General features: G+C 55.8%; 1 protein-coding gene across 5 annotated transcripts in view; it reads right to left on the reverse strand.

Annotated features, from left to right (window-relative positions):
- Nucleotides 1-20,425, reverse strand: part of RCSD1 (RCSD domain containing 1) — a 53,047-nt gene extending 32,622 nt beyond the window's left edge. Inside the window, exon 1 of one of the 5 annotated variants that reach the window (XM_081297301.1) lies at nt 20,278-20,425. In XM_081297301.1, the coding sequence (XP_081153427.1) occupies nt 20,278-20,283 (6 nt within the window). In that variant the 5' untranslated portion in view covers nt 20,284-20,425. Of the gene's footprint in view, nt 1-7,019; nt 7,185-20,277 lie in introns of those variants that run through there. The other 4 variants (XM_081297300.1, XM_081297298.1, XM_081297295.1 and 1 more) reach the window with 4 other exon arrangements.
- Nucleotides 20,426-23,441: the final 3,016 nt, after the last annotated feature.

The raw sequence follows: 23,441 nt of genomic DNA on the forward strand, positions 1-23,441 counted from the left end.
TCCTCAGAGGCCAGGCGGGTGAGGTGAGAGAGTGGGTGGGTGCTGACCTGAGTCCACCTACGGGAGGAGGGTGCTACTGCCCCCCAGCCCCAGCCCACTACTGGCATGTGCACAGTGGGTCATTTTTCCAAAGATGGTTCAAGGTCCAGCATCATGAAATGCTCTGATGTTTCCACAGAAGATTTTAAGTTTAATCTGTTTGTTTTTTTAAAAATCAGCTCAATGTTTTAAAAACAAGAGAATCTGAGTGGGATGGGTGGTGTTGCCTGCCGTGTTCCATCCCCAGGGCCCCTGTCTGCTGCTCCTGGTTTCTGGGAAGAATGCTTTGATCCTACCCTACCATTCTCTGGACAACTCCAGGTGGACAATTCTGGTTCACTATATGAATTTATTTCTAATTATTTTATGCACATCATTATATCATTGTTCTTAGTATCAAATAACAGCAAAAGTACTACCACATCTCACTGAAGTCTAAGGAGTATCAGATCTTAACACAGGACTCAGGCGGGGTGGGAGGACCTGGGTTAGCATCCTCTACCCCTGGCCAGCCTCGAGACCCCTTAATGGTAGTTTCCGAATCAGCAGAATGAGTCAGAATGACCAGCTCACGGAATGCCCACGAGGCTTTCAAGACAAGCTGTGCAATAAGAGTGCTCCGTAAATATTTGCTCCACTCCTTCTAGAAGACAGACACGAGGCTCCATAAATCCACACAGACTGTAAACAAATAAATTGGGAGGGATTACTGCTGTTTTACTAATAGTCTCTTCACTTTACGAAAGGATTTCCCATAATGGGCTTCTCTGGGTGCATGGAGAACACACTGTTCTCCCTAGTTTTTGCTTACGTAAAACTTTTTTTTTTTTTAATGAACAAGCATTCCATCTTCTCAATGCCCGTCTCCCAGCCTGTCCTGCGGGGCTGCCCCCACTGGGTGGAGAAGGGATTGCTGTCCGCTGGATCAGAAGCAAAGATGATGCTTCTGATGGGCCATGAGGGCCACAATCCCTGGGGAGTCAGCAACCACAGGGCACTGCTGCACAGGAGAGCTCCTCCTTTCCAAACTGCCCCCGGGGCCTCCTGTCACTCTGTTAGGGGGAACCAGCCCTGTCTCCTCCACGGGTGACAGGCTGTGGAGGAGTAGCACATTCATGCCCAGCCAGGGGATCTGAGACGGCACCCACAGGCACAGCTGGGGTTTTGGAAATCTCAGGAGCAGAGCGGTTATGTCATGGGCTCTGTCCTGCCCGACAGCAGCACATAGGAAGCACCTGTAGACAGCAGGGAACCAGAGGAATTAAAAATATCTGCCTGGTCCCTAAAAAAAATAAATAAGAGAGGAAAAATGGTCTCTTTTCTTTTCACAGGGAAAACAAACAAAGCGATATCTGGTTGGAGCCATTTCCTCTTTGCCAAACACGCCCCTCCTGGAGCCGCCCCTCTCCGGGCGGACGTGGGCCTGAGAGTGGCAGTCAGCGAGGGTCCTGGAGCAGGGGCTAAGTCTCAGGCTCCGGGTTTCGTTAGGCGGGGAGCATGCGGAAAGCTGAGCTCATTTCCCTGGGGAGAGGTGCATCCTCCATCCCGCTCTGGAAACAAGGGGCCTTGTGTTTGTCCCCACACTCTCCTCAACCTCAGGAAGTCTGTCCCTGGGAGCCGTGAGGAGCCGCGATGACAGGCCCATCCGGAGAGGTCGAGGGTGCTGGGTCTGTAGGACGTGGCCAAGCTCACAAGCAGATTTGGGGACAGCAACTGGGAAACATCAGATCCTGTCTCCCTGGCTCCTCACACCTACTCGGTCACCAAGCCTGTCTTTCTGTCCTTTATTTATATTTCTGCTCTGTCTCCTCATCCTCACTGTGGCCACTGACCCTCAGGATGCCATTATCTCTCCTGCGACTGTGGGGGGTTTCTTGGCTCCACTCTTCTTCCGCTTTTCCATTCTCCCCTCTGCTGCCCAAATGGTCTTTCTCAGCTGTAAGTCTGCCGTGTCTTCACCTGGTCACCTTCCTCAAGCTCAGCATCTTGACTCTGAAAACCCGGAATCTGACATGCTCCAAAACGGAAAACTTTTCCAACACCGACCAGACCTGACACCATGAGGGGAGAGTCCACACCTGACCTCACGTGATGGTGCCCGGCTGAAACAAAGGAACTCTAAAAATGATCACATGAAATTCTCTTTGGCCCATGTGAATAAGGTGCTTGTGAAACAAATGAATTTCACGTTTGTACTTGGGTCTCATCCCTGAAATCTCTCAAGATAGGCACACGCAAACATTCCAGAATCTGGAAAAATTAAAAATCAAAAACACCCGGTCCCAAGTCTTTGGGATAAGGCACCCTCAACCTTTTAGACCACGAGCCCCAGTCCCCTCTCCTTCCTACGAGGTCACACCTCCTCACGGCAGCAGCACTTGCTGAGCAGACTACGGGCCACACTGGGCATTTGATGGAGACCAGCTCTTCCAATGCTTTGGCCGTTGGGCTTTGGACAGTGGGAGTGGGGATCAGGGAGGCTGATGAGTTGCCAAGGCCTCTGAGCTGCAGAGGGGCTGGGGTTCAGCCCTGGCAATCTGACACCAGGCCCCGGCTCTTCCCATCCTGAGCCTCTTGTGCCTTTCTGAACACCATGTACTTCCCACCTCCAACGCTGTGGTCCTCATTGCCGCCACCTACACGGATCTTCCTCCTCCAAGACCCAGCTCCCTGCCCGCTCTGGGAAGCCTTCAAGGACCTATCTCCTGGAGAGTGTCATCACGACCACCCCAAGGGAGCCTCTCATGCAGCACCTGCTTTGCTAACCCTGACCCATCGGTCCCTCTCACCAGACTGACCTCTGGGTGAAGGAGGTACTGTGGCCTTCTCCTTGGCTTCCCGGACTTTTAGCACCCACACGTGACAGGTGTGCAATGACTATTTGCTGATTTCAAGCCCCAGCCTTTGGAGAAGGCAGGTCTGTGTTGTAGACTGTGTCTCTGCTGCTGGGCCTCACGTCTCTGTGAGTAGCACAGGACCAGCCACGAGCTCAGCTGCTGTAGAACCTCTCCCTGTGGACCCTCGCGTCCATCCAGCAGAGCCTTCCTGCTTTCATCTGAAGAAAAGTTGGCAGAGGGAAAGCTACCAAGGGGGATGCAGAGAAACCCCCATCCAGAGTGTGAAATCTACGCAGTCAGCACCAGAAAGCCACAGAAGGCAAGGGAGGAGACCCTCTCAGAGTCTCCATCTGGGAAGAAAGGTGTGACCCTGATGATCACTGGACAGTGCAAGGCACCACTGCATGGCCACTGGCAAAGGTGTGTGTCGATGGTAAAACCAAGGTGCCACCACCATGGGGAAGAGTGGCCCCTTCAAAACAGCTGCAGCGAGCGCGCTGACAGTTCTGCCTCTTCTGAGACAATAACCTGGGGCTGTGCAACGAGAGTTTGAAAATGCCTTGTTCTTTCTTAGAAAACACAGTCAGGAAGTGGGGAATGCAGTTTATACGACCTTGAGGAGTCAGAGGCCACCTGAAGACTGTTTTAGGGAAGAGCTGCAGAGTACCTACGCACAAGAGTAACAAAACAGCACGCGCCCGCTAAAGTGACAGGTGACAGACCTCGACTTTCTAAAGCTACGAGGTCCACAGAGGTCCACGTGGAGCTGCGACATTGGCTGGAAACCCTGCAGAGCAATCGGTACCCACACGATCCGTACCCACACGCGTGTGTGCACCGACAAGACTGGGTGCGCTAGCCTTGAATTTGCTCCGCTTCCCGGAGTTAGACAGTAACCACTGGTAATCCTGTGTCCCGCGGGGCCGCAACCCAGCCTGGCCCTGGGAAGGAGTGCCTGGTGCCAGTCTGGCTGCTGCGTGTCTCTTCACTGGCCCAGGCTGAAAATACCCTGGAGCGTCTGGGCACCGTGGAGTTTCAGTTTTAAAGGGGCCCAGTTCCTTTTAAGCCCAACCCCCTCCCGGTCCTGATGATAAGGGAGGCAGCTCCTCCGTGAGGAATGGAGGGTGAGGAGAGACGAGAGCCAGGGCCTCCTCACCCAGCTGGTAGCCAGGCCGCCCTCCTGTGAGAAAGGCAGCGGACCTGTCCCCTGTCCCGGCTGAGGAGAAACATCTGGGCCCAGCCCCAGACGAGGGGGGTGGGGGGACGCAGCCTGTTGGAGCCGTCCCCTGGTCGCCTGGGATAACAGAGGGCTGATAAGGGTTGGTGCACTTTCCCAGCCAGGCTCTCCCCCAAGCCTGCCCACCCGTCTCCTCCACTGGGCTGGGCAGAGCAGCTCACCACAGGCCCCAGAGGAAGAAAGCCGCAGGACACAGGCAGAGAGGCTGGGGGCGTCCCAGGCAGTACGGCTGGGGGCGGCTCAGGTGGCCACCGAGCACACTACACCCTGTGCTGGCTCACAGACCCTGAAGGAGGGGGTGGGCACTGCGCCTGGGCGGGAGCAGGAGGCCGTTCAGCAGCACTGTGCCTGGCCCTCTCCCCAGGCTGCGGCTGGACAGGCCCGGTGGGAGTGGTCACCTGGCTCCAAGGAGCCCTTGGCATGCCACTCGGCCCCCACAGCTGTCGTGGAAAGGGGACCTCTGCCATGTCCTTTCTGTTCTCACCACAGCTGAAGGTGAGGCCTGAATTGTGTCCCCCAACCCCCACATTGAAGCCTGGTCACCAGCCCCTGAGAATGTGACTGTGTTTGGATGTAGGGTCTTTACAGAGGTAGTTAGGTCAGAGTGAGCTCTTCACGGTGGGCCCTAATGCCACTTGACTGCCGTCCTCAGGAGGAGACACACACCATGTGAGAACAGAAGGAGAAGGTGGCTGTCCCCAAGCCCAGAAGCAAGGCCTTGGAAGGAGCCACCTGCAGTCCTTGACCTTGGCCTCCCAGCCTCCAGAGCTGTGGGGAAGCAGAGCTTTGCTGCTCCAGCCGACCTATCTGTGTTGTGACAGCCGAGCAGACGACTGGGGCATGGGTGGCCTTGTGGAAGGGGCATCTGGGCCACCCTTCACTCCCCTGCAGCACACTCCCCTGGCTCACAGCATGCGTTAGGCGAGAGCGCCTCGTGTCCTCTCCCACCTGGCCCAGCTCTCCGGCCTGCACAAGCACAACCACTGCAGGGCCGGGATCCTGGCCCAGCTCTGTCCTAACTGGTGCTTCTCTACGGAAAATGCAAAATCCTTCCCTAGACAGAGCGGAGTCCCTGTAGCTCCTGGACACTGGCCAGAGCTCATGCCAGGGATGGCAGTGGTCCTTCTGGGGTGGACAGCAGGTCTCTCCGTGCCCCAGGCTGGAGCCCAGCCCCAACACCGGGGACTCAGGAAGTTCCATGCACCGCAGCTGATGGCATCAAACACAGCCTCTGCCTAGGGTGAGTGGCCCCTGCCCCACCCAATCTGGCCTCCCAGAGCTTCAAAGAGAAGCCACAGAGGAGGAAGAAGCAGAGGCCCAGGCGCAGGTGGACAACAGGCAGCTCACCCTGTTACCTTACGTCAGCACCTAGGCTCCAGGGCACCGTCTCTCTCAATGGGCCAAGTTATCTCCAGGTTTGTCCCTAGCACTTTCCAAGATGTGGTGGTAAAACCCCTGCTCATGTGGATCCTACACACATTTTCCAAGTTATCTCATTTAACTCTCCCTGTGAGCCAGATGGGGTGGAGTTATCAAGCTGGTGAGGCCCCCCCATCTTGCACCATTGATCCAAGATGCTTTAGCAGTGGAATTTGGCCTGGCCCCCTGAGTGGCTCCCTGGGTTCTCCTCCAGCACACTCACACCCACGCTCACACCATGCACCTTCCCAGGTGCCTGGGAGACATGAGAAACCCAGTCCCTGGCCTGTCTGCTTTTTAAATGTCGTGGTGCACTGGGCATCCCTATCCGAGCAGGCCCCTGGGAACCGTGCCTAATCTTCAGCTACGTCTTGTCCCTGTGAAGAAGGGTCCTCCTCTCAAATTCCTGTCCCCCCTCCCTCCCTGGTCCCGTGAAGCCAGCTTCCTGGTCTTTAGTGTGGGTGACTGACCGGCCTCCAGAAGGCCTCCATGACATCTCTCTCCAGTCCATCCTCAGAGCCACAGCCAGAGTGAGCTTCCTAAAATATGTCTGGTCATATAACTCCCTGCTCCAGGAGTAAAATGAGTGAGACACCAAGAGGTGGCTCTTGGTGTCACACTCTCCTTAGTTGTACCCAGCATAAGTGGGACAGTGTGCTGGCTGCATGTACGCAGCTTCAGGGTGGGTCCTCCAGGCTCCCTTGCAACTTGACCCTGAACGCCTGCTCTGAGAAGATCCCGACTCCTTCCCCATCAGGCCCCGGAGAGGCTCTGAAGGTCTGGTCTGGTCCCCTCTGGCATGGTCCCCCCACTAGACAAGGTCATATTTCATACACACTTTCTCGGTCCTCCAGCTAAACACCCTTCTCTTCACCCTTCAGCCACCCTCTCCTTCCTGTCCTTGCAGACTGAGCTCAGGATCACCTCCTTGGGCGCCTCCCCTCCCTGGACTCCTCCTGCTCCACGCAGGATGTGCAGGTCACCACATAGAACCGCGTCTACCCGTATTGACCAAACTGCTGCAATCACACCTTGCCTTTCTGACTCCGCGACTAGGCTGCAAGGCCCCTGTGGGCAGGAGCCAAGCTTCATTCCCCAAGGTATCTATGGTCCCAGCAGAGAACCCGACACAGTTGGTGCTGGTTACAGATCTCAGCAAGCCAGTGAGCAGGGTCGCTTCTCCTCCCCCGCGCAGACACGCTTCCCAAGACTGCAAGCCATCACCTAGAAGCCAGCTTAAACACTCAGGTTCTGCTCCTTTCCTGACCCCACTAGAGGTTCCTGTGTCCCCAGTGTCACTGTCACTGCCTGCCCCACCCCTATCTGGTATGTCATTTCCCCCCAGCGGCCCACGCTCCAGGGGGAAGTACCAGAGGATTGCTTCATTTCCCAGGGTGTCCACACCCCCTTCCTCCGCTCCCCGGGCTGGCAGCAATACCCTGGGAGGAAAGGGCCGTTGGCTGGACATGGCTCCTGAGCCCTCTCACCTCACATTCCCTTCCTGGAGCATCCCGCTGAGCCGGCAAGCTGGACAGGAGCCTCCGCGGAAGGAAGGAAGGAGGCCAGGGCCAAAGTGGCAACATGCATGGAGAGCCATAAAAACATCCATGTCCTCGACCTAATAATCCACTCCCGGGAATTGCTTCCAAAGAAATCATTCAGAAGAAGAAAAGGACACAGGACTGTTTATAGCTGGGTTATTTATAACAGGAGAAAGTGGAAGCCAACGCCATGGCCCAAGATAGAAAAGCGACTAAATAAAGGATGGTGTAGTGTATCATAGACCATCAAGAAGGCGTTTAAAATGACAATATGGCTACGCAGAACAAGGACGTCATCTTGGAAATAACAGTAAATAAGAAGAGTGCAGACTTGCGTCTATGCTGACTCCAGTTATGTAAGAATCCTGTGTGGCCAAATATAAGAAAGACCCAAAGCTGAAAGTAGTTACACATAGTAGAATTATCCATTTCTCCCTTCTTTTAAATGAGAGAGAGAGAGAGAGAGAGAAAGAGAGAGAGAGAGAGAGAAATAGTCATTGTGTTAGGATGATGAAGGTTTATGGTTTACCTGTAAATGTTCAAGATTGGCTTAATAATAAATGAATATTTTACTTTTTTATAGTACTGGGTAGAGGACCCAAGGTCTCATGCATGCCAGACTAGTGCTCTACCACTGAGCCACATTCCCAGCCCTTTTTATTTTATTTATTTATTTATTATTTTTGAGAAGGATCTCACTGAGTTGCGCAGACAGGCCTCCAAGTGGCTGGGACCACAGGCATGCACCAAGGGTTTTTTCTTGATCACACTTTGATCATCGGTTGAGAAACAAGAACCAGAACATTCCTCCTTCAGACTTTGTCAGTGGACGGCTGAAGCCTCATGATTCATCTGCTGCAGGACCACAGCCTGGGTGCCACGGAGGCACTTAGAGGGCACCTGGCTACCCCACTCCCATCCTCTCCAGCCTCAGGTCACAGCCCAGAGCCCACAGGCCTGGTGTCCCTGAGGCCTCCTTTTCGGAGCTAGAGAGAGAATCTGGGAAAAGGACCTGCGGAGAGTCCAGGAGGCCTGGGCAGGAGGAGAGACTCAAATCCTGCATTTGGGGTGTGAAAATCAAGTCTGAGATTGAGTTATCTTTTTCCTCAAAAAAATGTTGTTGGGCTGGGCTTAAATCTGATCCCCGGCTCCCCCATAAGTGAATGAATAATAATCAATAAAAGTGTTGGTGGTCAGCTAAAGCTCAGGCCTTCTCACTTAACCTGAGCATGGGCTTTCCTTCACTGTTCTGAGTCCTCCCAGGGGTGCGGCACAGCGGCCTCGCCGGCTCTCCCTCTGGTGGCGCGCGAGCACGCAGGGCCAGACGCAGGGCCACCCTCGGTGCTCCCGTGATGCCCTGAGCCCTGCCATCCAGGGCCCCCCTTTGCAGCCTGCAGAGAGCACACCGTCCACCCTCTTCCTGGCCTGAGCAGCCCTGTTCGTCAGCCCCCTGGCCGTGACCACCTGCTCTCCCATCCCTCCGCGCCACACGTGCACCCGCGCCCACACTCAGGAGACCCTGCGTTCTGGTAGCCGCTGTCCCCGCCTGACTCCTTCACCATGGCCGCCTGTCGGGTGCGGCTCAGCACATGGAGGCTGTCCTTTTTGGCTGACTTCCTCAACCCAGGGGGTGGCAGCACCTGGGCGTCCCCGCAGCTCATTCTACCCGAAGGTCACTTCCCTCGGCCTCTGCCTCCAGGGCCAGTCCCTTCCCTCGGCCTCCACAAGGCCTCTTGGCTCTCACTCTCTCCAGCAGAACCGAGCATTCGGGTGGCCCCAGACGTTCGTGGAATGGTTGAACAATGTCGTGCGCTTCCAGGCCAGGCCCCTTCCTACAGCTAAGCAGAGGGCTTCTCACCCTCCCTGTTTAGCTTCATTCTGTTGGTTCTGGCCAGTGTCTCATCCTGCATTAATCATTTTTGACTTGAGTGTGTCTTGTGTCCCATTAATAATTCCAGCTGTGGGTCATCTGGATTCTTTCTCCCTTTCATTCAAGTCATTAACAAAAATGTTTAATAGAGCCCTGTGTCCTGCCACTGAGACTCCTATGCTCAGGAAAGGCCAGGGGTCCTGGATGAGGATGCTTCCAGCAAGGTAGCTCCGACTACTCTGAACCCATCTTAGTAAAAATACCCGTTGTTGTAAAAGCAATGTGATTGTTCGAGAAACCAGAAGGCACTCAACTCCCTAAACCCACTGAAAGCTCCAGGCTGCTGCCCACTGAGGCAGGGGGATGGCTCTGCTGTGAACGGCTGGCCTCACCCTCCACTCCCCACAGCTATCTTGTGGACTCAGACTCTACCCTCCCTGTGGGGCAAAAGACCAGTCAGGACACAGAACCAGGTGAGGCAGGGGGAAGCCAGGAAAGCTACACACTGGTCACCTCTCAGCCAGGGTTTCACTTTCTGCAGTTTCAGTTACCTGTGGTCAGCTGCAGTCTGATGATATTAAATGAAACATGCCAGAAATAAACAGTTTATCAGTTTGAAGTTGCACTCCCTTCTGAATACCACGATGGAATCTCATACTGCCATGTTCCTGCCTGCCCAGCACGTGAATCACATTCTCCGTCCAGTGTTTCCACACGGTATGTGCTACCTGCCTGCTGGTTACTTGGCAGCTGTCTTGGCTCAGATCCATAGCCTGTGTTCAAATAACCCTCATTCTACTTAAGAAAGGCCCAAAGTGCATGAGGAGCGATGCTGGGGATTCAGGTCTGCCAAAGCAAAGGTGAAGGGCTTCCTTTACGTGAAAGCCCAGGCCCTGTGAGCTGCGCTCTGACTAGCTACTCTGTGCCAAGACTCCCCAGGGTGCAGGAGACACAAGCTCTGGCCCAGCACTGCCCTAAGAAGGCCCAGTGTCCCATGGAAGTACAGAGAGTTAGCCAGCAGCCCTGACCACCCCACCAGACTCCTGGGCTGGAGAGGACCCCAGATGGTCTCGTCCATCCCATGTCCCAGACAGAGCTGCACTAACGGTGGAGGGTAGGGTGGGCTGTTCCCTCCCATGACGAGAACTGCTGACCTACTGTGTGCCAGGCACCATTCTAACCACCCACTTTGGACAAGCACTGACTCAGTCGGCCCTCCTAAGGACCCTCCCAGGCAGGTGCCATCAGCGTTTCCATTGGACTGATGGACGGACGGACGTGCAAGCCAAGCTGCAGGCAGGTCTGCAGCTACTAAATGGGAAAGTCGGGATGCAAACCCAGCCTCCTGGCTCGGCGTCTGCGCTCTTCCCACGTGGCTGCCTCTCCACTGTGTGCAGCCACATCCCACCCTCGTTCTTGAGGTATGCAGAGCACACATTATGCTCACCGTGGGACACCAGGCCGACAGCGGGGTCTCAGAGCTTAGAGTCCAGAGGAGATATGGGAAAGGGCTTTGAAAGAAAGAGCACTTCCTTTGTGGCCACTGCACAGGTCCAAGCTTCTTTTCTGCTGTAGAAAACCTCCCTGTCCTGATTAGGAAGACTCTGCTGCATAGCGCAGCTCACACTCATCAGCGTCACCCTCTTCTGCCACCTCCCACTAGAAGACACCCTCGGGCTGTTATGATTGTTCACGGTATTGGTTCAATTAGAATGAACACCAGCACCTTGGTTTTATGGGACAGCTCAACTTTTTAAGGTGGGTTCATAAATCACCTAACTTATTGCATGCATGATCTTACTGCCTCCTCAACACAGCCGGTCAGTCAGAAAAGCAGGTGTCAGGGCTGGAGGCGCAGTGGCAGAGCGCTCACCTAGCACGTGCAAGGCCCTCGGTTCGATCCTCAGCACCATAAAAATAAATAAACAAAATAAAGGTATTGTGTCCGACTAAAAAATAAATATTTAAAAAAAAAGAAAGAAAGCAGGTGTCACAGACGAGGCCTGACCGCCACTGTGGACCTGAAACCCCGGTTTCGCCGTCTGCCTTCTGTACCCCATCCATCCCTGGGCCTATCGCAGCCTGTGGCCGCCCGGTCCTTCAGACTACCACCTGATTCCCACGTGACCAGCAGAGTGACCTCCACGAACCCTCCCATGGGCACGAGAGGCAGGACTTGTGATGAGGAGCCGCACAACTCCACAGGAAGAGGCGCCCAGTCCCCGCCGTGGGCGCCTCTACCATCAGAAGGGCAAGAAGTAGAAGGATCACAGTCCCAGGCACCACCAGGGGGAAACGGCTCCTCCTGATGGTGTGGCTCTTGGACTGGTCCCAGGATGTCAAGAAGCAGCCTAAAGGGCTCTCCTAATGGCTGTCATTCTCTGTAGAAATGGGACACACACGCACCCCTGGGTTCCCAGTCACGCCGGCCTGCCTCTCTAGATCTCCCCAGTGCATGAAGTGCAGCGGGCGTCACTGAAGCCCCCTGTGCCTGGGTGGAGCCCTCAGGTCAACCAAGAAGAGCGCCTGCTCCCAGGACAGCGCGAAGCCCAGGTCAGGAGGCGGGAGGGCTCCTCCTCAGCCTCCCGCCAGGTCAGCGGGAGGCAGTCTCACTTCAGACCAGCTCAGAGACGGCTGCGGCTGCTCCGTGAGGCCTGCAGACTCTGCCAGGCGCTGCAGACATGCATGAAGTCCTCCTGGCCCCTGCGGCTGAGTGGAGCTGCGGCCACTTCTGACCCTTCCAGGAGAAAGCACCTGATGGCCACTGCACGTCCTGCAGAACTTTCCTCCCCTCTGCCCCGATCTCCAGCAATGTTCTGGGTGGTAGCTGCTTCATCAGCTCGGTCCCACAGGAGGACAAACACTGACCTGGAGAGAGCCCCCAGCCACCCCGACAGACGTACAGTACGCGTGAGAAGCCACTAAACTGTGGCACTGTGTGTCAGGGCGACTCGGGCCTCTCTACACTCATGCGGCGGAGCTCTTTACAGTCCTCTCTTTTGTGACCATTTCTTTTGTCTCTGTTCCTCATTCTGCCTCTGGAGTCTTCTGGGTAAACACTGTGACTTAATTATTCTCATTGCTAATTTCTCAGCACACAGCTTTAATAAGGGGATGAAAGTTCATCAGTGAAGGCATTGGGTGTGGGAGAGCAAAATGTTGAAGGAGATCACGTGGCATCGTGCCAGGCCTGGTCCTTCATGGAGGTGGGGACCCCACGTGATCTGGAGCAGGTCCCCACCCTGCAGCACCACGCTCTCTCTGGAAAGACACTGGAAGTGACCCGTCCCTCATGGAAATGCTCCACATCACCCCAGAGCCCGCCCCTCCGTGTCTGGAAGGTCTTTGAGATGAGGGGTCATCCTGAATTGTCAGTGACACACGTCCCTATCAGGAACACAGGCGAGGACCAGCAAAGGCCGAGTGACGCAGCCCTCGGTAAGTCAAGACCCAGCAACCACCAGGAACCGGAAGAGGTGCAGGAGGCACCTGGACATCTGGCCTCCAGAATGGAGAGAATCAGCGTTTGTGTTCTGAGCCAGCCAGCGGGTGGTCATTTGTTCAGGTAGGCCTGCCTGCTCGGCTGGCTTGGATCCTCCCCCGTGCAGGACCGCGGCACCTGGCCAGAGCACCAGGCAGGTCCCCAAGCCTCCCATCCATCTCCCCTAAGAAAATCCATTTACAGTCCTCTGGGTCCCCCTCCTCCCCACACTCAAATCCGAGCCTCCATGAGGGGAACCCAGCATGACTGGGCAAAGGGGCCAAGGGCCCTGAGAAAGGCTCTTGGTAGGAAGGCAGATGCGGGCTGCCCCCGGGGGCTGGGCCCTCCGGCCCTCTGACGCTCACTGCTGTTCACCCGCCCTCTCCACCTGCACAGGAGATGGTGCCCGACGGGGAGACCTGGAGTGTGGGAGACCCCTGAGAACCCCGAGGGGGCAATTCAGAGCTGGGAGGAAATAAACAGTCACGGGTCCACTTAAGCACCAGGGTCCAGGGTCCTGCTGCAGCTGCAGCCAGGAGGCCTAGACCCGCTACGGCTGGGCCACTGCCTTCCCTCATGTCCTCATCTTTAAAATTAAAAGGGTGAGAAAAAGTGCTCACGCTCCCCCCTGCTCAAAGTGCTTATACCCTGACTGACACCCCTTACAAACCCACTGTTTCCCCCGCCTTAAGTGCTGGCACCAGGGTCCCCCAGGGACAGGGCCTCAGGAGGCTTCCAGATGTGCAGATGAGGGCCAAGAGGCAATCCGAGGTGAAGGCCCAGCCCTGAGCCTCCTCGCAGCGGCGGGCAGCAGGGGTGAGTCCGGGAGGCCTGTGGCTTCTCCAGGAACCACACCGCCCTGGAGGAGGGCAAGGGAGGGAACAGGGCCCAGGACCCCAGCCACAGCCGTGGGTTCAAGTGTGGCTCTCTGGCAGCCACCTTCCAGGTCTGCGCAAGCCGCACGAACATCCTTACCTAGAGATTAAAATGATAAATCTATGCAGGAGTCCACATGGTGGGCATTCAACAGAGGCAGTCAGTAGCCCGACGGCCAGCTTTCAGGTCTGTCCCACACCACGGCGGTGAGGCTGCTCAGAAGAGAACCTCCACTCTCCCTAGAGCATATCTTGAGAGCATGACAAGCCGGGCCTGAGGCCTGGGAATGTAGTTCAGGAGCTGAGATGGGTGTGGGGTAGGGTCTGGTCTGTCTAGCCCAGTGAACTACTCAAGTAGAGGTCTAGCAGGGAGGCCCAAGGAGGCCGGAGCCTCCAGTGATGAAATTCTCTGTGCCCTGGGGCAGGTGCCTGGGTTGAGCAATGGCAGCTGCGGGTTCTGCTTCTCGCTTCCGTTCCTGGTCTAGTTGGGTGGGGGCTGAGGCCTGTGGCAGGCTGTTACTCCTGCTCCACCTGGCTCGTCCCTGGGCAGCCCTGGGCTCCGAGGGGACATGCTGGCTTTTCAGAGAGTGCAGAGGTGGGGCAGGGGAGCTCAGCCGCAGACGGGAGCGCAGCCTGTGTGAGGCCCTGGGTTTGACCCCAGTGGGAGGAACGAGTGGGCTGTGGTGGCTGTGAGTGGGACAGGAGCGTGTGTGGGGTTTACTCCCAGAGGCCTCTGGGCGGAGCAGCGCAGGGCCTGCGGTGCCTTTTGGTGGGTCTGCCTAGAGTTCACAAACAATGCTGGGGACGCGTCTGATGTCACGCCCATTTCTTGAACATTAGCTGCCACTTCCAGAGCTCCTCAGTGTCCCCATCTGAGAGCCCCCAGCTGGGGGACGCCCTTGGGGCCAAGAACCTGTTCCAAATCGACTTCCTCAGCAGGAGCCTTGGGGGGTGCAGACCCAGGCAGGAGTGTGCTCACCCTTGGACTCGGGGTCTCCTGTCCCCGCAGACCCCCAGGGCTGCCAGGAGGGGAGGACCGCACTGGCCGAGGCATCCCGGCTGAGGCGGGGTTTCTCCACCCCGTTACAGAGAAGCTGACGCTGAACTCCCACGTACCTCCGAGTTCATCAAGATAGTATCTTGTACTTTTTATGTCATGTCATGTGCGTATATTTTGTTTCCCCAAATAGAAGACAGTGCCTTTTATGGCAGCAACGGCACCTGACATTTCTCCGTGTCCCCCAGCAAGTCCTCCCACTGCAAACGCTTTTATGGGCTTCTCTTCCAGGAGCGAGCTGTGAGCCCGGCACGGCTGGCACCTAGGGCTCCGCTCTCGCCAGGCCCTCTGACTGGGAGACCTGCCCCTCAGAGAGCTGGGCGGCTGACTCCTCTTCCTCTCTTCACCCACCTCTGCCATCTCTAACGGATGAGCCCCAGGCTGGGAGGCCCCTCCTTCCTGTGGTGCGTGGCATCCGGTCTAGGTGCTTCCCCTCCTAGACTGCGGGATCTTCAGGGGCCAGCAAGGTGACAGATACATTCTGGTCTGGATCCCCAGTGCTGGTGGGCAGTGAGGGCCCAGGGCACGTGGGTGTTGGCTGAGTCTAATATGCCAGTGTGGCATCCTGTGAATTGCCACCAAAGATTAGAAAGGTCCAGCCTGGGAAAGTGCCGTGACCCCTGCCCCCAGGCCAGGAGGATGGCCCTGGTGGAGTGCAAGCAGGTGTACAGGCAGGGCAAACACATTAGAAAGGAAGGCTGGGACATCTCTGATGTGACCGACGCCTGTTTCTCAGACGGGGAGAATGTCAGCTCCAACATCCAGCTTCTCAGGGTCCCATCTCACAGTGTCTGGCTAAGGCTGCTTACACTCCCACACGGGATGAGCTTCGGTGGCATCTCAGAGGGGTCCCTCACAGGGGACCCTGCCTGTCCACCTTGTCTCCTCCTCAGAGACTCCAGAGGCTGGGATTGGCAGTGAGGCCTTTCCCTGGAATCGGGTCTGATGCATCCGAACACATCACTACAGGGTGTGTCCCAGGGCCCAGTTTCCGGGATTCCCAGGAGAAAGGTATTCAGAAAGCCCAAGAGGAACAGAGGGGTGCTCACTGCCCAAAGACCAAGGGACAGGGACAGTGTCCTCTCTGGTCTGGCCCAGGCAGACCCCCTTGGACGAGGAGCTCCTGCAGGGCCCTGGGGCCATGTGGTTGGGGTGGCTGAGTCTCAACTTTGTCAGCATTGTCATGGATTGGTGTGTGGCACACGACATCCTGCAGGCTGAACACGAGGAGCATCTTGCTGTTGTGAGGAAACTCTGATAAGAAGACTCCCCCAGGAGCCACTCAAGGCCCAGGCCGCACCTTCCCAGATGAGGCCGCACCGCCCGCCACAGACCTCTGTTCTCGACGGTGTGTGGGGACAGTCAGAGAGCCCTGTTCCACCCAGAGCTGGGTGACTTCTCCAGGACTTCCAGGGAGCTCAGCCGGCTAGGCTGGCTCTGTAGACCTCTGGTGTTATCACTGGGGGGAGGCAGAGCTGCCTTCGGATTTCTCTGGAACTGAAATGCTTTCTCTGGCGGCCCTGATAAGATTCCGGGGCTGCAGAGCGGCCGTGCTCAGATTTCCCACGGAGGCTCTGCAATCTGCCTCCAGTGCCCATCGGGCCCGCCAGGGTGCCCCACGGCGCCACGGCCCCTCTTCCCCTGGGACAAGCAACCAAGTGAAGCCATTGCCAGGGTCTGCAGAGCTCGGTGGAGCAGAGAGGAAGGCAGGGCCTGTGTCAGTCCTCACTCCAGCTCCAGAGGCTGCGGTACCTCCAATGACAACCCCCGGCCCAGCCTGTGGGCGGAGGGCAGCGAGAGTGTGGGCTTCGGCCGGGACACCTCCAAATAACGTCTTCTAGGGCTTGGGGTCTCCTCCATCCTCGTGATATTTTTTAATGCCTTAGGAAATGTTTAATAAGGCCAAACGGTATGAATGAAAACAGATTCCAAAGTGGACACGTCAGGTCTACCAGCGCGTACTCTTGCCATTACTGTCACTCCTGGATGAAGACGTGGCAGCTCTCTATTTTTGGGGGGAGGAGGGTGGCACCAGGGATTGAACTCAGGGGCTCTCAACCACTGAGCCACAGCCCCAGCCCTATTTTGTATTTTATTTAGAGACAGGGTCTCACTGAGTTGCTTAGCGCCTCGCTGTTGCTGAGGCTGGCTTTGAATTTACAATCCTCCTGCCTCAGCCTCCAGAGCTGCTGGGATTATAGGCGTGCATCACTGCACCTGGCTCTCTATATTTTTAAAAAATATTTATTTTTAGGTTTTAGGTGGACACAATACCTTTATATTTATGTGGTGCTGAGGATCAAACCCAGTGTCTCGTGCGTGCTAGCGAGAGCACTAACCCTGAGCCACAGCCCCAGACCCAAGGCTCTCTATTTTTAAGTGGCATTTTAAGTACAAGATGTGGCACATAATAAATGCTCAACAGATATCAAATAAACGGTGCAGACAATATCCAGGAGGAACCTGGCATGCCTCATGGAGGACAGGCTCCTTCGCTGTCTCCATCCAGGAATTCCTGATTTGTTCAGAGGTGATAAAGTTCAGTTTTCACTCATTTAAACCTTTCATTGGTTCAACTAAATAGCAGACCCATGTGGTGGGGAGACACTTTGAATTTTCTACTATTTAGCTGAACAAGTGAAGGATTTAGTCAGAGAAAGTTAAACTTTTTTCAAGCACCCTCAGGCTACTTGGCAGTGCCTACGGTTTGAATATAAGGAACTGAGAATACTAACTTAAATTCAGTGTTCAGAGTTTCCAGCTCTTTCTTACTAAACACCTATGTTCTCTGGGTTCCTATCTATGATAACTTCACCCATTATTTTTTCCTACAGAAGAACCACATTTGTATCATAAGAGGTCTGTATTTCTCATGGAGCCATGGAAATTTCTGCCTAGAACAATCAAAGCTAACATACCTAAACACTGTTTTTTAAAAATCTGATCTTTGTCTCATTTCTAGCAACAAACTTACTCATCCAACAAGTCTTTATTGGATGGCACTGGCCCTAGAATACGTAAGAATGGCCCTGCCTCCTGCAACCTTCAGGGAGAGCCAGGCAGGTGACAGTCACAGAGCTGCCCCATGCCCCAATGGTGGTCTGAACAAAGTATTCTGAGACTCGAGACTGAAGGCATCTGGGAGGGCTTGCAGAGGTAGTGGCTTCTGAGCTGCAGACTGACGGGGAGGAGCTCCCAGTTTCTACTAAATTTATCAAGCGAGCTTTTGTTGAGAACCGTGATTTGAGGCTCTGCACGGTGCTAATCTCTGGAGGCCTGCAGACCTGCACACAGGCCCTGCCTGGACACCTTGGTGAGCGCAAACCTAGGTGATCCCAGCTCCTGGATCGGTGATCCAGGAAGTGACTTCTGCAGTCTCTCCAGCACACGGTCTTCCCTCTTTGCTGTGTCTCCATTCTTGCTGTCTCTCAGTCAGAATACACCTGCACTCAGAGGGGCTCCCCACCCTGACTGCCTCGCACACTCCATGAGCTGCACCTCTGCCCTCTCACCCCTGCTGCCTCAGGGCCACTCTCTTAGGCAACACTGCAGAGTTTCTACTGCCCATGGAGCAGAATCCAGGGGGACACACACCAGCTGGCCTGCAACCTGCATAGAAGGAATTGAGACTATTGATTTAAATTTGAAGTTCTCAGGCTCCAGCTCCTTCTTCACTATACTCCTCTGTCCTCTGGGTACACCAGGAATCTACAATAACTTCACCTGGAATCTTTTCTAGAGAAGACAGTCTGTAGGAATTGGAAAAAGGCACACAGCTAGGCAAGGGGATTTTCCTTCCTGCAGATGGCCTGGGTCCCAGCCCCCACCCACCTGCTGGGCAGCACCTGCTGTGACTCAGTGGCCCCTCCTCTCTTGCTCTCCCTGCAGCCACTGGTCTACTCTCCTGAACAGAGGGGCACGTTCTGCCTGCACCTGCTCCTCAGGCTTCCTCTCACCTTGCTTGAGGCTTCCTTTGAGGCTCAGCTGCTCTGCACTCCTTTCAGGTTCTGAGCAGCCACTTACTTAGCACAAGATCATACACCCGACGGGACACAGTGAACCCTACTGGACTGCGGGTGTCAAAGGCAGGGGTCTGAGGGCAGCCACCCGACTCCTGTTTATTCCAGAGGGCCAACGGCAGGCTGACGGAAGGACCCATGTCGAGGACGAGATAAAACTGACTCAAAAAAAAAAAATTCCCAATGGCTCCTGCTAGGTAAGAGGGTTCTAGAGAGGAAGGTGAGCCTCACAGGTCTGGTTTGAATTCCTAGTGTTGGAAGGAATTTAACTCAGTTTCTTCCCAAACCAGCAGTTCCCCCATGTCTCAAGAGTGGCCTTCACCTCTCAAAACCACTCTGAGCTTTTCAGGAATCCCCAAGCCCACCAGCACGCTGTGCCCCACAGGACAAGCCAGCTTCCTAGCTGAGCATCGTCATCTCCTGCCTTCACTTCACCAATGCTAGCAGTGGCAGGTTGTTTTTTTTTTTTCAGGTGATTTCGACAGACACTTCAAAAGCAGCCATTCCCAACCAGCAAACCCATCCCTGGGAGTCACAGTGATCTGCCAGGCTTCCTGTCAGGCCCCTCCCAGGCCCCCAAACTCCAGGGAGTTCTCTCCATCTCTCAGTTCCTAAAGGGTGGGCCTTCCCTTTTCATGCCCCACCCCCAAACCACACAGGAAATTGCTGTGCTGACTGTTTCAGGGTCTCCACCACCCACTGCTCCTTCCTCAACTGAGTGGGGGAGAAAGTCCCCCAGTGGCAGGAGTCCTTTGGAGGTTTTCCTGAAGTTCAAACTTGCTTTAAGTGTAAATTCGCTTTCCTCTTATCTCAGTCCATTCTTGGAGGGATTAGAAAAGGCATGATTCGTATTGAACCCCTTCCCCCAGGTTTAAGGCACCCCAAGTCTCCAAGAGGATGGAGTGCAACCCAGCTCTCCAAGAGGAGGGGTCCTGCGTCTGTAGCAACTTTCTCTGCTTTGCGATTGTCTCCAGACAGTCCTTCTCAGACCCCAGTGGATCTCATGGTCCCTCCCTCCCTGAAGACTCCCAGGAGAGCCCAGTTCCTGGAAGACAAGTGGGTGAGGTGAACATGCAGGACAAACCCACTGTCCCTTCAGAGAAGGCCAGCAGGAGTCCAGCTTGGGAGACTGGCCTCAGGCGCAACAGCTGGCTAGTAAGAGCCAGCAGTTATTGCATCCTGAGGACGGCAGACCCCAGCCCAGAGGGGAGCAGTGTTCTTTAGAGTACCAGTGGGAACCACCTTAAAAACAGCATGACATTTGCGGCTTCTCTTTGCTCTTTTCAAAAGCCCCAGGTCCTGCTAAGGTTGATTTAGGTTAGGTGTCAGTTTTAAGGGGGAGAGGAAGCCACTCCTCCTATGAGCGGTGGTGGCCCTCACCCACTAAGACTGGACGGGCCAGAAAGTCCCCAGCCCTCCTCCCAGCAGTCAGAGGAGCCTGGGTCCCCTCTGGAGCTCCCCCACATATGACCAACGCGTCCCAAGACACACAGTTTCAGAGGACAGGGGCATCCGGGAGCCTAGGGTCTCACTAGAAAAAGGTCATCTGACGGCGGGTTAGGGGCGCTTTTCAGAAAGTTATGAAAGATGAGGCAGGCGCAGAGGGACTTCAGAAGAGGACAGATGGACTCCAGAAAGGCCACTCTGCAAGTGACAAGGGAAGCCCCAGACCTGCAAAGAGGGCCAGCCGCTCACGGCAGCTGTTTCAGTTTCAGGGCCACCTCTGAGATTCGGGGCTCTGCCCTCTGGCCGGTCCTTGCCGCACTCTGTCCCATCAGAGCCGTGGCCGCCCTCGGTTTCTCTCCAGCGTGCGAGTGCGGGGCCAGGAGCCGCGCCGGGAAAAGCCCCCCGCGCCCGCCCGGCTGCCCGGCAGGTCGCCCCGCAGCGCGGGCCGCTCCTTACCTCCATGTCCCCGGCGAGTCGCGCCGCGGCGGGCGAAGGCGAGGCGCAGCACGGGCCGCGCGCACAGGACGCGGAGGAGGAGGGCCCGGGCGAGGGCGGGGCGGAGGCGGCGGGCGAGCGCGTTTAAATTTAGACGCAGATCTAAACAGACCCTGTCCCTCCTCGGGCGGGACCGGCGGCCGGCGACTCCAGCCATCCGCCAAACCAGGGGCTGCGCGTCCCGCCGCGCTCGCCCGGCCAGGGCTCAGGGGCGTCGGCCGCCCTCCTCCTTCCCGAGTCCACCCTCCCTGCCTCGGGCTCCGCGCTCCCCTCTCTTCGCAGTGAACCTCACACCGGGTTTTCCCGGGGTCCCCCTCCACCTGCCGGAGCGGCTCCGCGTGGCGCGACGGCCACCTTCCCCGACGCCCCTCCCTCCCCAGTTCTGTGAACCGCTGCGCTCTGCCCACCTGCCATCCACCTGTGTTTCAGGGAGGGAGGAGGAGAAAAATAAGGAATCAAGGCAAAGCTTTCCAGTCGCTGTGGGAAAACTTTCCTCAAATCTGGCTTGATTTGTGCTCTGGGTTCTGTGGGAATCTCAGCTCCCACAGCTGCCTCAAAGGGCCTTTCCTTCCTTCCCAGTAAATATAGCAAGGGCAGGATCCTGAACATCCATTCCCATCTCCAACTCTCCCCAGGGCCGGCCCAGCCCTCGGACCGCAAAGAGTCTGCATGGGAGGACATGGGACTGGATCAGTGCCAAGGTCATTGTCTGCTGCCCGTTTATGTGCTGGCCACAGCTCTAGGCGCCCCTCCTGGGACCCGCTTCCCAGGACAGACAGACAGGGGAGATGCCCCTGGGACTGGCCAGCAGAAGGGACTTGGGTGCCCATGTCCTGCTGCAGCATTCTTACCCCCAGCCTGTCTCCAAGCCTTGATCCCAACTCAGCTAGGGAAGGGGTCCCTCCCAGAGGTGGACAGTGGGACAGGTGAGCAAGCGCTGCGAAGGGAGATGGGGACACCCTGGGGGAGGAAGGAGCTGAGAACTGGCCACAACCCTTACCCTTCTTCAAGCAGCGCATGTGGGCCTTTGAGCACTTCAGCTGCTAGGTTGTGCACCAGTCTTAAAGAAGTGGCCACCTTCCTTTCGTAGAGACTTCTAAGGCCTGACCTTCTAAATCACTCGCAGCCCTCCTGCCAGGCTGGACAGTTCATCTGCCCAGCTGAGCACAGGGGAAAGACCCCATCTCAGCAACCTGCAGAAGGAGGGTTGAACCCTGTGTTTCCTTGGACAGGTCACTTAACCTCTCCGGCCTCGGGTCCTCATTTTGCTTACCCTGACGATGTAATAGGTGCTCTGGAAGGATGCGCTATCCCTAGCTTCACGTGTAAGTTTCAAATGGATAAGAGCCTTTCACTTAGAGCCAGCTACTCTGGGGTCGGCAAAAGAGCCCGCATCCCAGGAGTTCAGGCAAAGCCCCTCCCATCCAAGACTGTCAGCTGCAGAGGTGAGGTCACAGGTTAAGGCTTGTGGGGGCAGAGCACTTTTCCTGGTAGCAATGTATATTGTGTGCCTAACTCTTCCCTTTCTTTCTAATAAAAAAATATTTTTAGTTGTAGATGGACACAATATCTTTACTTAATTTATTTTAATTTTTTTTTTAGTTGTAGATGGACACACAATGTCTTTATTTATTTTTATCTGGTGCTGAGGATCAAACCCTCACACATGTTACACAAATGCTCTGCCATTGAGCCCCAGCCCCAGCCCTTCTCTTTCTTTGTTTAAAGGCACAGGACTGAGCTGATAATCAGAGCATCATGTATGACCATGTCTTCTAACCCGGCACCCTGGGCCTCTCCCTTCTCCCTCAACCTATCCTGCTCTCTGCTCAGAATGGGGCAGCCCTGTACAGGTGTCTGGCTTCACAAACAGAAGGGAGGAAATGCCTACCCAGAGGAAACCGTTAGGCCCTGACCACATGACAGCCACCCAAGGTGCCTTGTGGCTGCTCTCCACGCCCTGCCCAGGCCCTCCCTGGGCTGAGAAGAGATGACCCGCAAAGCAAATGCATGGCCTCCCTCCCATGTTTCTGGGTCCCCAATGCAAAGTGGGGTACTGCTGCAGAGCTCCCTGGGCCCAGGCAGAGACCGTGGACCAAGGACGCAGTGGAAGACAGGAGGGGAGGAGGAGGGGCGGTGAGTGAGTGGCCGTGGGTGTGTGCTCCCTGAACTGACCTCTACAAGACCCCCAGAAGCCAGATTGGAGAGAACCCAGCTGGGAAGCGCTGTGGGCTGCTGGATGAGCAGCAGCTCTGTGGGAGGAGGTGACAACTAGGGGAAGGGAAAGTGGCTCTCTGAGCAGTCAGTGCCTCCCCCTCCTGTGGGGTCTGAGGCCTCAAAGGATCTGCTTCCTCCTCAGTCCCTGGGCCTCCCCTGTACATGCCCTGATGGTCTGAACCAGCCAAGCGATAAGTGGAAGTCTGCATGGACTAAGAGCAAGGAACACCAGGGAGGGACTGTGGCTTCCCCAGGCCCATGCCAGGAGGCCTAGCCACTGGCTTCCCCAGGCCCAGCCAGGAGGCCTAGCCACTGGCTTCCCCAGGCCCAGCCAGGAGGCCTAGCCACTGGCTTCCCCAGGCCCAGCCAGGAGGCCTAGCCACTGGCTTCCCCAGGCCCAGCCAGGAGGCCTAGCCACTGGCTTCCCCAGGCCCAGCCAGGCCTCTGGCATATATTTGATGGATGGATACATGGAAGAATGAATGAATAAATGAAGCAAATTTGTAGGATCTTTACCTTTAAATCAAAGACAGAGCCTTTCTGAAATGGGGCTGCCATGGGGGAAAGGACCCCGTGGGAGGAGAGATCATCAAGGCCGTGATAAGTAGTAACGGAATTAGTTTCCAAACAGAACTACAGAAAGCTCAGATCAATCGGCTTTTGTATGGGGCCACACTGTTCTGCTGATCATCTGTTTTTAAAATTCAGAGCGAGAAGCAAAATTTCTTTCATAACTCTACAGATTCTCTCTCTCTCTCTCTCACACACACACACACACACACACACACACACACACACACGCACACCCCTGCCCCTCCTTGGATACCCAAATCGAAGGGTGCTCAAGGCCTTGGGTCTCTCCAGGGAGGCCTAGTTCTGCCCCTGCAGTCAGTGGGGGCTCTGGGGAG

This window comes from Spermophilus citellus (assembly GCF_964194105.1).
Source record: "Spermophilus citellus genome assembly, chromosome: 6".
In the NCBI taxonomy this organism is placed as follows: domain Eukaryota; kingdom Metazoa; phylum Chordata; class Mammalia; order Rodentia; family Sciuridae; genus Spermophilus; species Spermophilus citellus.